This window comes from Coturnix japonica, chromosome 1 (assembly GCF_054131305.1).
Source record: "Coturnix japonica strain WE chromosome 1, WE-NBRP24, whole genome shotgun sequence".
Taxonomy (NCBI): Eukaryota; Metazoa; Chordata; class Aves; order Galliformes; family Phasianidae; genus Coturnix; species Coturnix japonica.
In genome coordinates, this window is record NC_140663.1 from 108534508 (window position 1) to 108550546 (window position 16039).

The following is a 16039-nucleotide window of genomic DNA, read 5'->3' on the forward strand; positions in this document are numbered from 1 at the left end:
CTGTAGAACCCCATTCTTTCCCTGGAAATAACATTTCAAGCCTGCAGTGTAATATGGCGAGTCAGGCCTTTGCTTAAGGACCATTTCATAGAATCGTTTGAGTTGGAAGGGACCCTTTAAAGTGCCACCTGGTCCAAAACCCCTGCAATGAACAGGAACACCTACAGCTACATCAGGGTGCTCAGATCTGCATCCATCCTGACCTTGAGTGTCTCCAGGGACAGGGCAGCCACCACCTCTCTGAGCAACCTGTGCCAGAGCTTTTTAGTTTTTTCTCTTGATCCTGTTTGTTCAGCCTCTTCTCTAGCTGTAGTTCTGACATTGTGACCAAGCAAACAAGATATTTGCAGAAATTAAGCTATCCATCAACAGAAAACCTTGTAACTCTAAGCCCAAGGTGCTACGAAAAATATGCTGTGGGAAAACCAAGCACATAAACAAAACTTACAAAGAAAATGTGTATTTCACAAGAATGCTCTGATAATATACTATCTATGCATCTAACAGGTTTTTAAGCTCCCAGAGCTTTAGCTGTCTGCTACAGATATATATCAGTCAAACTCAGGAAAGTTAAGAAAATTAACGAAATTTTATTGTCAAAAATCAAGTTGAATGTGACCTAAGTAATTAAATGGAAGTCAGCCTCAGTTCAGCTTATCAAAATACTTCAGTTTTCCAGCTGGATCTGGAATTATCTGCATAAGAAAAGAAATTAAAGTGTTAGTCTAAAAATAAAACTATGCAAGTGCAAGAACTTGTGAATCCAGAATAGTACAATACTTCAAAATATCATAGAATGGTTGACTGAAAGGGACCTTAAAGATTGCTCAGACCAGAGACCTATGGCTTGCGTAAGGACATTTTCCCCTAGATCAGGTTGTCCAAAGCCCCAACCAGCCTGCCCATGAGTGTCTCCAGGGATGAGACATCTCTGTTCAGCCTGTTCCAGTGCTTCCCTACCCTGAGTAAATAATTTCTTCCTAATGTCTATTCTAAAGCTCTCCTCTTCTAGTTTAAAACCATTCCCCTTTGTCTTGTCGCTACATCCTGTTGTAAGAAGCCTGTCCATTTTTCCTGTTAGCCTTCTTTTGTACTGGAAGGCCACAATGAGGTTTCCTTGGAGCTTTCTCTTTTCCAGGCTGAACAAGCCTAGTTCCCTCAACCCATCACCCTAGGAGATCTGCTCCAGCCCTCTGATCATCTATGTGATCTCCTCTGGACTTGCTTTGATACAGCCCAGGATATGTTGGCTTTCTAGGCTACAAATGCACAATGCCACTTATGTTTTTTATCAACAAATAACCCCTAAATCCTCCTCTTAATCTACCCTCTGCCCAGACTGTATCTGTGCTTGGGATTGTTCATGTGCAGAACCTTGCACTTGGCCCTGCTGAGCTGCATGAGGTTCATGTGGGCTTCCAGATCTTAAACCTATCAAGGTCCCTCTGGCTGGCCCTTCCCTCCAGTGTCATGACCACACCATGCAGGTTGGTGTCATCAGCAAACTTGCTCAGGGTGCAGTCAGTCCCACTGTCCATCAAGCTGTTGACTGCAACTCTATGAGTGTGACTGTCCAGGCAGTTCCTTATCCATCAAATCCAAAGACAAGCACATTGTGTGAAACAGTACCAATCCTCTGCACGAGCCCAAGTAGATGACGTGAGCTTCTCTTCCCTTATCCACCAATGCTGTAAACCCACTGCAAAAAGCCAAAATTTTCAGGCCTTATTTGCCCTTGGTGAAGCCATGCTGATTGTCAATGATCACCTCCCTATTTTCCACGTGTCTTATCACAGCTTCCAGGAAGATCTACTCCATGATCTTGCTGGCTACAAAGGGAAGACTGCTCTGTACTTCCCTGCCTTCCTTCTTTTCCATTCTTAAGGACAGGAGATACGTTTCCTCTTTTTCAGACAGTGGGAACTGCACCAGACTGCCACATCATCTCAAACAGGATGTATAGCAGCTTAGCAGCTTCATCAGCCAGTTCCTTTAGGACTCGCATATGCATCTCATCAGGATGCAAAGCCAACCCACAAACAACTGCTGAAGAGTAGTTTATCATTTGACCTGATAATAGATTACTTTTCATCGCTAATTATATTTAAGGGGAGTAGCAAAACCAGTTAATTAATTGGGGAAGAGAGAGTGCAGCCTACCAATGGAAGAGTTCTGGCAGTTGAAAGCAAATACCTTTATGCTCCTTGCCCCAGAAGCAAGACATTTTAATCAATTTGTTTCTACAATCAAGTGCCTTAGAATTTACTTACAGTTCTTCCCTTGGCCACCACACTCTCATGGCTTCCTCTGGTTTGATCTAATTAAATCAAACACATTTACAAGGCATGGCTACATCTTCGAGAAAGCATCTGAACTACCCTGCTATTTAAATTATCTGCATATTTTGCAGAGAGGAGAATGACAGCTGCTTACATTACAGTTTTAAACTAGTACTATTGGACCTATTCTCAGCATTCTGATGGGTTTTCAGACTGCGAGCTGCCAACAGGTGACTCACGGACTGCAGTCATCAAGGACAATTTTCACATGCATTAAAGAAACGTTCTGCTGTTTTTACTCTCAGCTAAAATGCTCACTACTCTCCATATTTACAGGCTATTGGGATCTGCTTTTGGTTGAGAAAGATCTTAAACAACAGTGTTCGGTCATCACTGAATGGTTTAAAAGAAAGCCACATTCTCAAATTAACAACAGTGATCTCATCTGACCTAAGCAGCTCAGACCTCCAGTAAAAGCTTCATTATCCTGCTGAAGCTTGATCCAAGCCCAGAGAACACAAACAAGTTCAATGGGTGTTTATCTGAACCCCGGCTCTTCTGCCTGTGTTAACATGTGGGTGAGTATCAACAAACACTTGAGCTTTTGTGTAGCAAAGCAGTGCTCTCTGCTGGAGATGTGATAGTGGCACACCATCTCTACCAGATTCTAAAGCAGCTTGTGAACTTGCATCCTTCTTCATGGCAGTGCCTAAGATCCACTGCGAGATCCCACAGAACAAGAATTTATATGGCCATGTCACTGTGAGGGCAGGACAGAATCAACCTAACCCTTAACTTTCCAACTTCCACTCAAGCTTTAACTACAATAATGTGAACCGACTCCTCTCATCTTCTTCAGAGTTGTAAAGATTCTGGATTTGACTTTAGATTTGACTTTAGAGGAAATTATCTTGGTGTTTTCTAACAGGATATGCAATTAAATATGAACAGTGACTTACCGTTTCACTGCCAGGCTTCCAACCAGCAGGGCAAACTGGAAGAGAAAAAAAAAAAGACAAAGTCTATATAAGTACTTTTACACACACTTCCTTTCCTGAATTTCCTTCATTTTCTCTTCCTGAACTTAATACGCTGCTTTAGGGTGCTCCGTTAAATAAAATACAACCAATGCAATTCTGGAACTGCAAATAACTTTTCCTACTGTTCCGGTATGAGAACCGCTATGGAGGCAGTGAGGGAATATAGCCATATTTGAGACAAACTTATAATGAGCCAGTGAAACATTATTTGTCAGTGGGAAATTATCACATAGTGCTTATGAAGAGTACAGCAATGGCGGCACAACCTTCACAGCATAATTGTGTTTCTTGACGGTTATCTGTCACACATCACCCACAAATGACACAGGACAAGGACTACTTGCATCTCAACTCTTTCAGGACATCAAAACATACTGAAATATTTGCCCTGATTCTTCAGGGCGCTGTATTTTATACTGCTTTATCCTTTTGACAGGTACATAATGCCTCTATTCAGACAAGGGAATGCTTTAGAATCAATCGTTTTGAGTTGGAAGGGACCCTTAAAGCTCACCTAGTCCAACTCCCCTGCAATGAACAGGGACACCTACAGCTACATGAAGTGCTCAGAGCCCTGTCCAGCTAGAGATCACTGTAGCAGAACCATCAAACCACTTCACTCACTTGGTGGCTAATTTCTAATGCTACTGAGTACTTTACTTCCAAAAAAAATAATATCTAGAAATACAACTTCTTCCAGTCTAGGTACAATATTAGGAAGTATTACTTCTTGGAAAGGGTAGTCAGGCATTGGAATGCACTGCCCAGGGAGGTGGTGGAGTCACCGACCATGGGAGTGTTCAAGAAGCGTTTAAATGTTGTGTTGATGAATATGATTTAGCTGGGAAGTATTGGTGATGGTTGGACTAGATGATCTTCTAGGTCTTTTCCAACCTTGATAATTCTGTGATTCTGTGAACAATCTTCAACATGAAAACATTTAAAAGAGCACCTTCTCCGTGTTTGTCTGTATATTGGAATGCTTGTACCAAACGAAGCGTTTCATCCACTGATCTCCCCACGGGAAGGTCGTTCATGGTGATCTGTCGAAGGATTCTCTTATCGTCAATTATGAAAAGGCCCCTGTAACAAATGAGTTATTTTTTTTTAATGGAACAAAACTGATTGCCTCATTGCGTTTATCTCTGCAAGCACTATACAATACCTACCTCCTTGGGATACTACTAACCCACCGGGCTATGGGATGAGATGAGGACAAGTTAAAAACAGCAAGGAAAATACACTTCTGTGCAGAACATACAAGTAAGCAATGGCAAGCCCAACCAGGGGATAATGGAGATGCTATGGTGTCAGCTGGATCCCAGAGGTTCACAAAAGACCCATCTCTTGGGGCTGTTAGCTACCAGCATCCTTGACTCCAGCTGAACTTGGAAAGTCCCTGACTAAAAACAACAATTTAGGGGAATTCTCACCACGTGCTTGCCTTGCCCTCACATCTGCTGGCTGTAATGCAGGGTTATCAACCACGCTCTCTGTTCTGATTCCTTATGGCTTGTTTTTGTGCGTTCTTATTTCGTCTGGGTATGAATTCGCAAGCAAAAACTGCTCTTGCTTTGCAACAGTACCACATTTTGGTTCTATGTAGTTTGTCAAAGGAGTACACCAACATCTATGGCAGGTTATTATGACCCCAATCAGACTTCTTAGTACTTGTGTGCTTTCAAGCAGTAAAGGAAGACTTCATATAAAAGTTCCTTAGCACATATTACTTTAAGGACAAATAAGTGGCATGATCTGTTGTTAGAACATTTAAACCGTTTACATGAGAAGGGAAGATCTCTTGTAAGTACATAGTGCAGGCTTGCTAACATGCCACAAAGAAGAGCTCAGAGTGCTAGCAATGTTAGATGAGACCTGCTAGTTTGTACAAAATAACGCGAGCCACTTCAATATTAATGTATAGAGCTCAATGGACAGCATGAAAGAGAGATGTCAGTGTATCTTTAGATACAAAGTAGCAAGCACTAGTTCATCAAGACAAAATGAACAGTAACCAAGTGGAATACCTAAGTGCATGTCCTTGATCTTCTAGATATACACCATAGTCCTTGGAAATCTGGTGTGTTATATCTGATAGAAGTGGAATCTTCATCGGTCCGAGTCCTCCTTGTTTTCGAGGAGTATTAATCCTTGGAAAGAAACAGGATACAAATGTATTATTCACAATGATTTATTTCTCTACACAAAATGAGAAGCCAAAAGCCATTATAGCACTGACAGAAGAATTCAGTGCAAGTGAGGTTTTTTTGTTCTGCACACCAGGAAAATGAATGTTATCTCTGGTTCCAGTGATGTGTACAGCAGTTCTTGTGCAGTGTTTGGCCACGTCAATTAACAGTGGCATCCTTCTTGTCAGCCATATTTGTCTTATACTATCATGCCCAACTGGGAGAGCATACCTCATTTTAATAGATATTGGCATCTGTATCTCATTTTTAGTATTTGAACAATTCTGGACTGGGACAGGATATATTTCAAGCAATGTACATTAAAACCAGCTTCAAAGATAAAGATATTTTCACACAAGAAAGTTAACAGAGTTTTATCACTGAAAAATAACTCTACCGTTTGTGTCAATAACGTTGCGTTGTTACCCATTATGATACACCTACACAATCTATAAATCCGGGGATACGGTTCCTCAGCTCAGATGGGCCCATGAAAAACTTTTAGCAAAAGCCAAGGATAAGATACGTACCACGCTAAGTGAGTGAACTTGGAGTCCACGGAACATGCCACTACTTCTGTATTTATTGCTCTGAATTCCTCAATTCTGTCACTGAAGGCAATTATCTCGGTCGGACATACAAACGTGCTAGATAGATAATTTGAAACAAAATAAAGTCATATTATCATGAAACACTCAGTAAGCTCTCTGTTTAACATACCAATAAACAGCCTCATCAAAGCACTTACATTTTTATGTAAGATAATGGAAAAGCAGTGGATTTATCAGAAATTATTTCAGTTTCCACGTATTTTTTCCTGCTCCTTCAAGTATTTACCAAAACACTGCCTGCCTTGTTCAATGGCAAACACCATCCCTCAGCGTCCTACATATACTCTGCAAAACACAGATGGGACACTGTCCTCTGCAGCAGTGATGTACAGCAGAATATGGGATGCTGAGGTTACCCTACTGGGTACAACAGACTGAAGATTAGTCTTTCAAATTGAAGCACACATCAGCAGACACACTTGGTACAACAAGCATCGTGTTTTAATTTTACCACTGCATGATGATAACACAAAGGCAAAAAAGGCATTTTCTCCTATTGTTCTCTTTTTCTACCCCAAAACTTTCCCAAACAAAACTAAACAAAAATAGAAGAGAAAAATGGAGGAATGAGGTGTTTTGTGTAGGTGAGCTCAGTGTTGCTTTGTCTACTCGTGTCATACTTACAAGTCAAGAGGATAGAAGAAGAAGACGAGATATTTTCCTTCATAATCTGTTAGTTTCAGCTCTTTAAACTCTCCATTAATGACCGCTGTTCCTTCCCAGTAAGGTGCTGGCTTCGAGACTGAAATACAAAGGACATTCACATTAAAATCAGAGCATGAAGCACGTGTTCAAAGCAAGCTGCTCCTTAGCTCATGCACAAGGTCAACTGTTGTCCTTTTGCTTGAAAAACAACCTACCGCACACAATCACAAAATCAACCTTTCTTACTACTTTGCAGAGGTCAAAGCAATCCTTATGCATCTCGACTGGTCACAGAATCACACAGAATCACAGAATGACCCGGGTTGGAATGGACCTCAAGGATCATGTAGTTCCAACCCCCCTGCCTGGCAGGGCCACCAAACATACACTCTCTCGTCCGCTCTCATCGCATCTGCTGAGCAATGCTTAAGATGGAAGCTGCGTCCTGCCTCCCTGCAGGGGAACGATGTAACAGCGTGAGCTCTCATGGCAAAGCTCGTTCCCAAGGGATGTCTCTGTGCTCTCCGTTCCACCGAAGGGGGCTCTTCCAGCCCACGTGCCGCCCCAAGAGGTCGAGGCCGCGGAATGACGGGCAGAGACACAGAGGCAGGAGACCAACCAAACCCCGCACCGACTGCGGGCACTCCAATCACCGCCCGCTTCGCTGCGGCAGGGCTGACGTGGAACGACACGGTGAAAGCCAACGGGCGAGGCGGCCTTTCGGGATTTCTAACCCGAACGACAGCACAAAACATTCCCATCCCATCCCGCTCCGCCGCACCACCCGGCCCCGTCCGCCCCGCACCTACTCTTGGCCTGGCTGAGGTGCAGCGAGTGGTCGGTGACGGGCACGCGGGCCGCCTCTCCGGGGTAGACCTGTCCTCCCGCGTAGTAGTGGCACTGCTCGTCCCCGCGCTGCCGCTGCGACCGCGGCTCCTCCGCCTCCGCCGCCGTCGCTCCGTGCAGCAGCAAGGCCAGCAGCAACGCGCTGCTCCCCACCCCCGCCCGCGGCCCCCGCCGAGCCGCCTCCATAGCCCAAACAACGACTGCACGTCCCCGCCAAGCGGCGCGGAGGGGCGGTAGCGGGGAGGAGCTTGGCCGCCCTACGGAGCGGGCAGGGCCTCGCCATCGCCCCGCGGCGCTGCGCCGCCAGGGGGAGCGAGTCCGACCCGCGGTTGGTGGCTGGAGCACCTCGCCTATGAGGACAGGCTGAGGGAGTTGGGTTTGTTCAGCATAGAGGAGATTGTGGGGTGACCTCATTGCAGCCTTTCAATACCTGAAGGGAACTTACTCCCAGGAGGGGAGTAAACTCTTGGAAAGGGCTGACAATAGCAGGATATGGGGAAATGGTTTTAAGTTAAAAGAGGGAAGATTTAGGTTGGATGTTAGGGGGAAGTTCTTCACTAGGAGAGCGGTTAGGCCCTGGAACAGGCTGCCCAGTGAGCTGATGGTATCCGGCATCTGATGATATCTCCTAAAATGTTGGAAGCAGGATAAAATTCAGGTCATTAAAGGGAAGATGGACAAAACCCATTTGTTCATGCGAAGTGTTAGACGCCCAGTGGAAAAAAGCACTTAAAGAGCCTTTGTACTCCCATCCATCTTGAGTTCAAGTGTACCTGAACGTGGTTAACGTTGCTAAAATGTGGTGGTGATTGATAGAACAATATCTTATGTGATCCAGCTCTAGTAGTACTGAATTTAACACCAAGCCTTCCTAAACCTCCCTGCTTGTATGGAAGGTGACAGCTATGGCCTCCATGCATGCACAGAGAAAGTTATTTCAGTTGTGCTGCTCTTCTTGGAAAAATTTTGTAGATTAAATCAGTGATGAAATCCAAATATATATCCTTTATTGTTCAAATGGAGAACACTGAATTGAGGGTGGTGACGCACTGGAACAGGTTGCCCAAGGAGGTTGTGGATGCCCCATCCCTGGAGGCATTCAAGGCCAGGCTGGATGTGGCTCTGGGCAGCCTGGTCTGGTAGTTGGTGACCCTGCACATAGCAGGGGGGTTGAAACCAGATGATCTTTGGGGTCCTTTTCAACCCAGGTCATTCTGTGGTTCTACAATAACACAGACACCCTTCTCTCTTTGTCCGACATTGACCCAAAGATTGATTTTTTTTTGCTGAAATTAGTTATGCTGTTAACATGAAATAATAGAGGCACCATGCTACATTGATCACTGTGCTGAATATCATCCATTGGTGCAGTTCTGAAGTAGGAAGGGTTTACCATGCGTGAAGGGAAAGCTTGCTTATAAATCCTTCGCTTTATCATACGCATGAAAGGCTGTGTTACTGCAAGCCGTGCCACCATTGTGCCCTCAGTTATGATTCAGTTTGAGTTATGGAATCATGGAATGGCTTGGGTTGGAAGGGACCTTAAGGCCCATCTAATTCTAACCCCATAGCTGAGATCAGGCTGCCCAGGACCCCATCCAACATGGCTTTGAATGCTTCTAGGGATGGGGCATCCACAGCTTCTCTGGGCAGCCCATTCCCCCACTCTCTTTGGGCAAGTGCTTGTCATAGCTTACAAGGACATTTTAACAAATACATTGCCTTGCTTGCCATGCATGAGAGAAAATCTGTAGTGTAGAAAACTTTGCTGGAGACAGGATGGTGGAAAATAATTGTTCTGTAAGCGATCACTGTTAAAATCACCAATTAGAGGAATGTTTTCCTTGTTGGCTCCTGTTAAGGCAAGGCTGATGGGACCAGCCACGTGTCTACTGACTGCTGAGGATCCCTGAGGACCCTGTCAAGCTGAGGATTGCTGGGTGGTGGTGTTTGTTTCTATGGGAAGGTCATTCTGGCTCCTAACGAGCTGTAAGTGGCACTGCTGACGCAATAGGGCTGGTTAAATGCAAACAGCAACTTCATAAAGTCCGTCGCTAGGTGGTGGAGTGGCATAAGAGCTATACTTATTCCTGTAGCCTATGTCTGGGGAATGCGCTGGTGTTTGGGAATGAAGTGGTGTTTTTCCTCTGCAAACACAGCTGCCAAGGAAAGTTGTGTTTAATTTATTTCCCTTTCTTCACCTTGTGAGTGAACCGCAGCCAGCTTTGTTTCCTCATGGCATCCGTGTCAGGAACCCCTGAGGGGCTTGTGTGATAGAAACAGCGCTGAGCATGTTATTAATGTGTTCGACCAAAAATGACAAAAAAAGAGTGCTCGATATTTCTAGTCATGGGAATACAGTTGCAAAAGCACCATCCGGTCAAAGCTTTGTTTTACCTGTGCAAGGGCTGACAGGAGCTACAAGGTGGTGAATACAAACAAAACTGCCTCCTTGGCCTAACAAATAATGTTGTCCTTGCAGGGCCCTGTCAGTTCTGCTTTGGCTGTCACCTTGCAGGTGAGTACTAGTGTTTTTACTTCAATTCTTGTTGTGTTATAAAGCAAGAGTTAAAGTGTCCCCTGTTTCTCAGAGAATTGGTGCAGTGTTTGGACAGTGAGGACAGAGAAAATCAGCACTGAACAGTAGCTGTTAGATGTTCATCATCTACTATCATCATCATGGACTATATTTGCAGCTGACCTCTATAGCAATGCAGACGCCAAGACCTAACCCCAAACCAGCACAGCAAGGAGCCTGTGAGCAAGGCCCAGCTGCCTGCACTGAGCCTGCAGGAGGAAGGTTATCACATCACCACAGAGCGATAAGCACAGCTGTGTCAAGTTCAGTGATCCTTGTCGGTGTCCTTTGCAGTGGTTCATCTGCCCTCTTGGGGTCCTGACCTCTGTTCTGCCTCCTCAGGCCTGCAGTCAAGCCCATGAAATGGAGCCCATCAAGGCATTTGTGTTATTAACTTTCTAGCTGTTCAATATCTGGCTTTGTCTTTCTGATTTGTTTGGACATGTGAAAGTGAAAAACGGTGTTTGACCAGAAACCCTCACCTTGAGTTGGTCTGTTTTACATTGCTCACTAGGTGGCAGTAAAATGTTGTTCTTCCAATGAAAACGGGAAGTTGGGCATTCTGCAAGTGCCTCTGAAGTCCTCAAACCTTTCCTTATTCTTTCTAAAATATGAAATCTACAGGTGTTTATAACATCTGTGAGAGGAAAAAAAACTAGGAATCTAAAGTGTGTTTGCTCCATTTACAATTACCATTAATAAATGAAAACGTTACCATTCTAATGGTAATATTCTCATTTGTTCAATTTCAGTCTTGCATAAGTTTCAGAGTTTCAGCTGCCTGAGAATTCTTAGTGTAATCACCGAATCATAGAATTGCTGAGGTTGGAAAAGATCACTAAGACCATCTAACCCCACCATCAGCCCATCCCCACCATGCCCACTAACCATGTCCCTCAGTGCCACATCTGCCTCTTACTTGAACACCTCCAGGGATGGTGACTCCACCCACCTCCCTGGGCAGCCTGTGCCACTGCATCACCGCTCTCTGAGAAGAAATACTTCCTCATATCCAACCTGAACCTGCCCTGGTGGAATTTAAGGCCTCTTGTCCTGTCACATGTGAGAAGTTAGGTATTTTCTTGCTAAGGAAAATTTCTTTATTATTGGAAATGATATAATATACAGTAGGTATCTCAAGATCTTGTATCTCCTTGTGTGTTGTGCACAGTTTAAATTAGTGTATAAGCTGCATTAGTGGTGAATTGTACAGTAATTTCATTGCATCCTAACATTATCCTTTGTTGGGCCAAAGCTCCTTCTCTGCTTTGGATTGTCAGCTTCCATGGGACCTTGAGAAGCCACACCTCCATACAAGAGCCAATATTTGACCTACCACATCTAAACCTTGAAAAGTGCTGTTGTTTTCCCATAGTTTAATGGAATGTAAAAAAAAAGTGACCATTTAAGATTTTTATTTATTATTTCTTTCTACTTTCTTTTACAGAAGAGGATTATTCACAGCTTACCCACTGATGAACTCTTAAGTGAAAGCATAGAGATTTCAAGATACTTAAATGTGTTCAGGACACTACACTTCACATAAACTACTTGTGTGCAAACTATTTATATGCCTGTATCCTATGATCTCACCAGAATCAAAAAATAGAGGAAAATGTTTAGAAAAGACTCATCTTTGCTACGTTATCTGCAGCTGATTTTGTTGTATCTTCTGCTCTCTTTTTTCAAAGCCTATGGTAAAGCACAGCATGAAGTTTAAGTACTGAAATTAGAAGAGTAAAACCCAAAATACTGTCACCAGTATCTTCAGTGTGGAATCTGGGGTATTAATGCAGTAAAAAAGTGGATTGGGTCATGCCATTGAGAGGGTAGGTATTGGTGGGATAAATAAAATAACGTGTTGACCTGTACTACGCAGCTCCCTGTTAAATGGAAGTGCTCCTCAGGCGTATGCTTTGAAGTACTCCTTAAAAGTTGGCTGAGTGAGCTGAAGTTCCCAGCTAAAAATGTTGATAACGCAGAATGGTTTTCGGGGCAGAGTTCCTCTCTTAGACGTGAGTGTTGATTTCTGAGATAAGATTTCTGCCAGATGGTATTTTTAATGGAAGTGAAGCAAGCAACACTTACAAAAAGAAAACAGACCTCTGAAAAGTCAGGTTCCATATCTCTTGATCTTCCCGTAAGGAAGCAGTCTTCAAGGTCATTTGCAACATTTGCTGCCATTTGACAGAGGGCTGATGCAACGCTTTTAATCCTGGTGAGTCTGTAGCAGCACTATGAGCAGAATGGAACATTCAGGTGGTTATCAGGGCATAACTCAAAATTGCTCCATGAAAAATGCCCCAGGTCGTCTCTTTGGTGATTTCACCTTAATTCCCTGCAAGGCCACTTTATTTACTGGAGCACCCTGGATGCAGTCAGAATCAATTGTGGTGAGCAGCTTTGCCACGCTATGGGTTTTGTTCTCCCTTTCTCTGCAGGTAGCAGCAGCGTGCCATGCAAGTTACCTGCTGGCATGCAGGTCGGCTGGGTGTATCTGAATAGGTCACCATAGGTAACGGCTGTTTGCACTTACCAATTTATTTGTTAAGGATCAGTAGCTCATTGCAGTCCTACGCTACTTCGTGCTTCGGTGCATCCATGTTTCTCATCTTCCTGGCGCTTCTGATAACACTGGGAGAGCTGCAGGGCAGCAAGCAGGGAGGAGGTGATGGGGAAGGACTGTCCCCAGCAGCACAGTGCACGGCCTTCTCCCCACCTCACCTAACAGACACGTTGCCATCCTTGTTTTGACGCTGTGATGTTTTGAAAAGTCTTGAATAAGAAGCCAACAGAAGGCTCTGGGAGATGGGGTGCATAGTAAGTGTGCTAAATCCTCCTGCACCTCTTAATAAAATGCAGATCTGCTCTGTCTGCAGCCACAGAGGCTGTCTGCTTTTCAAAAGCTATGAAGATTTCTGCTTTTAGCCTGAAGCTCTCTGGTTTGAAGCCTGCTGTCGGTGCTACTCTCACAAGTAAAGCAGTGTGAGGTTTGCTCAGCAGCAGCAATGCGCTTCTCAGCACAGCAGCAGAGGAAGTAGCTGGACTGAAATGTCACAGAAAAGCCCCAGACCTGTCAAGCAACCAGTTTCCTGGAATTTTGCGGATATATCTCTGTCCTGTCATGACGACGAATTTGCTATTTAAAAGAGCCCTCCTCAGCTGCAAAAACTACCTAGAAGAAGCCATGATGAGTCACATCCCTTCAGCTTTGGCACAGGATTGCCACATCCAAATGCTAAAAAGTCAGGAGGTTTGATATAGTGACAGTGATGGACTGAAGATTCCCTCCTTTCTGCCACAATTTAGGCTTGGTTTGTGGTGCTGTGCAAGAGGCAGGGAGCAGCGCTTAGCTGGGAAGAAGGATGCAAGGAGGCTGGACCAGCTCTGGGTATCAGGAGTTACAATGCATCAGGAGACTCAGGAGGCACAAACACTGCTAAAATATTACTTGAAATGAACATTCATGAAAAAAAAATAGTGAGACATGCTGAGCTGGAAACATTGCTATGGCTGTTAGGTTTTAATTAGCCAGAAGCTGTCATTCACACTGTGCTTCTGTGCAGTGATTGTCCTAATATGGTTGGGTCTGGGATCCAATAGAGCTGGACTTTCCTTTCTTAAGGAATGCTAAGCACTCAAACATCCATTATACATCTCCTCCTGCCTGCTCGAGTGCTGCAGAAGGAAGCTTTTTGTACACTACACTTTGCAGTAAATGATACTAGTTGTTGACTAGCGGTACTTACTGTAGCACAGTGACACAGATGGCCCCATCTGGCCCATCCAGAGGCATTCCTTCTGAAGTGAAATGTCTGAATGTTTCACAAGGGGACAGTAGCACCACCTCACCTGTTTCCTATTGAAGTTTTAAAGGGATGTGTGTTCTGGGCAGTGCAAAGATTGCTGCATGTACTTCCACAGTATTCTGTGAGCTCCTTATGTGCACGTACACACTCAGATACATGTTGGTGAGAAAACTCAAATGAACTTGTTTTCTTCTTTTGCCTCTTCAATAGAGGACACCCCATTAATATTAACGTACTTGATAGTATCTGCTTTCAGAGACAGGAACACTTTTAATCCTCAGTCTTACTTCATGTGAGTGAATACATATTTACTTGCCCAGAGTTAACTGGAATGTTTGTAATCTGAATTATACTGATGCCTTTTTGGGCATCACTGTGTGGTCTGTTGGCTGACTTCTTGTCTGGAAGTCTTCATCTTTACTGTCTTATCTGTCTGGTACCTTCTGGAATCAATTTGCTCTTTATACCACTTATAACATTCTGTGTACAGAACACTGCAGCTAGGACTGCAGGTTCTGGACCATTTCTCACATTTAGTAATGAATTTTCTGATTGAATTCTTTTACAGATAGCGCTTCATACATGCAAAACAGTGCCTGCGATCTTGGTGGATTTTTTATGTATTGCATTTATAAAGCTCTCAGGAGTTGTGTCATCATCTGAGGAGGTGAGTTGTCTTGTCGGATTCTTGTATTTCGAGGCATTGAGGGAAAAGCCTAAAAAACATGAAGACAAAAATAAGTCTGTTAACACAAAAATAAGCAACATTAGAAAGAATCATGCTTAGTTAAATCATGTTTTGAGTAACCAGACTAATTTGGAATAACTACCAGATATGCAGCCAAATGGCTGGATGCTATTGGAAGAATTATGTTATGGGCATTCACTTATTTAATAGCTGCTGTTCCACAAGTGGTGTGGAAGGCATGAGCAGGGTGGAAGCTTTGCCCAGAACCCAGCAGCTGTGAGAAATACCCAGCAGCATCTGTAGGCCACTTCTCTGGAGAGGTTGGAAGAACGTTCTCATGGGGTGTGGAGAGAGAGGCTGCAGTTCTAAACAGTGTGGGTGGTTGCTGTTTCCTCAGAGGTTGGTGAGGCACCGGCACAGCTGCCCAGAGAAGCTGTGGTGCCCCATCCCTGGATGCGCTCAAGGCCAGGTTGGATGGGGCCTGGGCAGCTGAGCTGGTGGGGGGCAGCCCTGCCCACTTGCAGGGGCTGAACCTTGATGCAAGCTTCTGTGATGTCTGGCCTGGAAAGTGTGCTGAACATCAAAGAGCTAGATGGTCATTAAACTAAATTATTCAGGGTAGAAAAAGTAAAAATCTGCCTTTCAAAATGTGGAAGAATCTCACTCTAAGCAGCACTGCAGTAAAATGGAGACCTCCATCCACAGCTAACAATAATGCACATGGGATGAAATCAACCAACTGCACATTGCTGAAGATGAGCTTTAAGTTACCCATTACCTCTCCAGAAATGGAGTTCAGAGTGACTGTGAGTAGTTCTAAGAAATGTTGTCTGTGTCAGAGCAATGTTCAAAACAGCAAACAGATTGTCAGAAATTACGAGGGAAGACACAGTAAACAAAATAATTACTTTGTTGTGCAGTTACCTCTTGATTACTATGAGCAGTTCTGATCTCCCTGTCTGAGAAGTAGAGTTGAGGTGGAAAGGAGCAGAGGAACCTGACAAGTATTTGCTTGGAATGGAATGGTTTCTGAATTGAGACTGATTAAATGGACTCCTCAGAATGGAAAAGAGAAGGTAGTAAGGCACAAGACGCATGCAGGACATATGTAGCAGATGACTGTTTTTCTCACAAAACAAGAATGTAAGACATCATGTGGAACTGACAGGTTGCAGTTTAAGCAAACAACAGTGAACAGCTTTTTCCTCACAGTCAAGGGTCTGGAGCACACATGTTATGGGGGGTGGCTGAGGGAGCTGGGATTGTTCAGCCTGAAGAAGAGGAAGCTCAGGGGAGACCTTATAGCTCTCTACCAACTGCCTGAAGGGAGGTTGTGGTGAGGTGGGGGTTGGCC

General features: G+C 44.2%; 1 protein-coding gene and 1 long non-coding RNA gene across 4 annotated transcripts in view; one reads left to right on the plus strand and one right to left on the minus strand.

The window, feature by feature from the left end:
• Positions 1–570: 570 nt before the first annotated feature.
• PRDX4 (peroxiredoxin 4) lies at positions 571–7834 on the minus strand. Of its 3 annotated transcripts, XM_015885569.3 has the most exons (8): positions 7574–7834; positions 6744–6861; positions 6039–6155; positions 5347–5469; positions 4272–4402; positions 3239–3273; positions 2271–2317; positions 571–695 (listed from the first exon to the last, which is right to left on the minus strand). In XM_015885569.3, exons 1-8 carry the CDS (start codon positions 7794–7796, stop codon positions 692–694), a joined length of 798 nt encoding a protein of 265 aa, XP_015741055.1. In that variant the 5' UTR covers positions 7797–7834; the 3' UTR covers positions 571–691. The 3 variants fall into 3 exon arrangements, with proteins under 3 accessions (XP_015741055.1, XP_015741047.1, XP_085386951.1); XM_015885561.2 differs by lacking the exon at positions 2271–2317; XM_085530825.1 differs by lacking the exon at positions 571–695 and having other exon boundaries at positions 2230–3273.
• A 126-nt stretch (positions 7835–7960) lies between these two features.
• Positions 7961–16039, plus strand: part of LOC116652441 (uncharacterized) — a 29265-nt gene continuing 21186 nt past the window's right edge. Inside the window, exons 1-2 of the long non-coding RNA XR_004305441.2 lie at positions 7961–10128; positions 14566–14664. This is a non-coding gene — a long non-coding RNA (uncharacterized LOC116652441). The remainder of the gene's footprint in view (positions 10129–14565; positions 14665–16039) is intronic.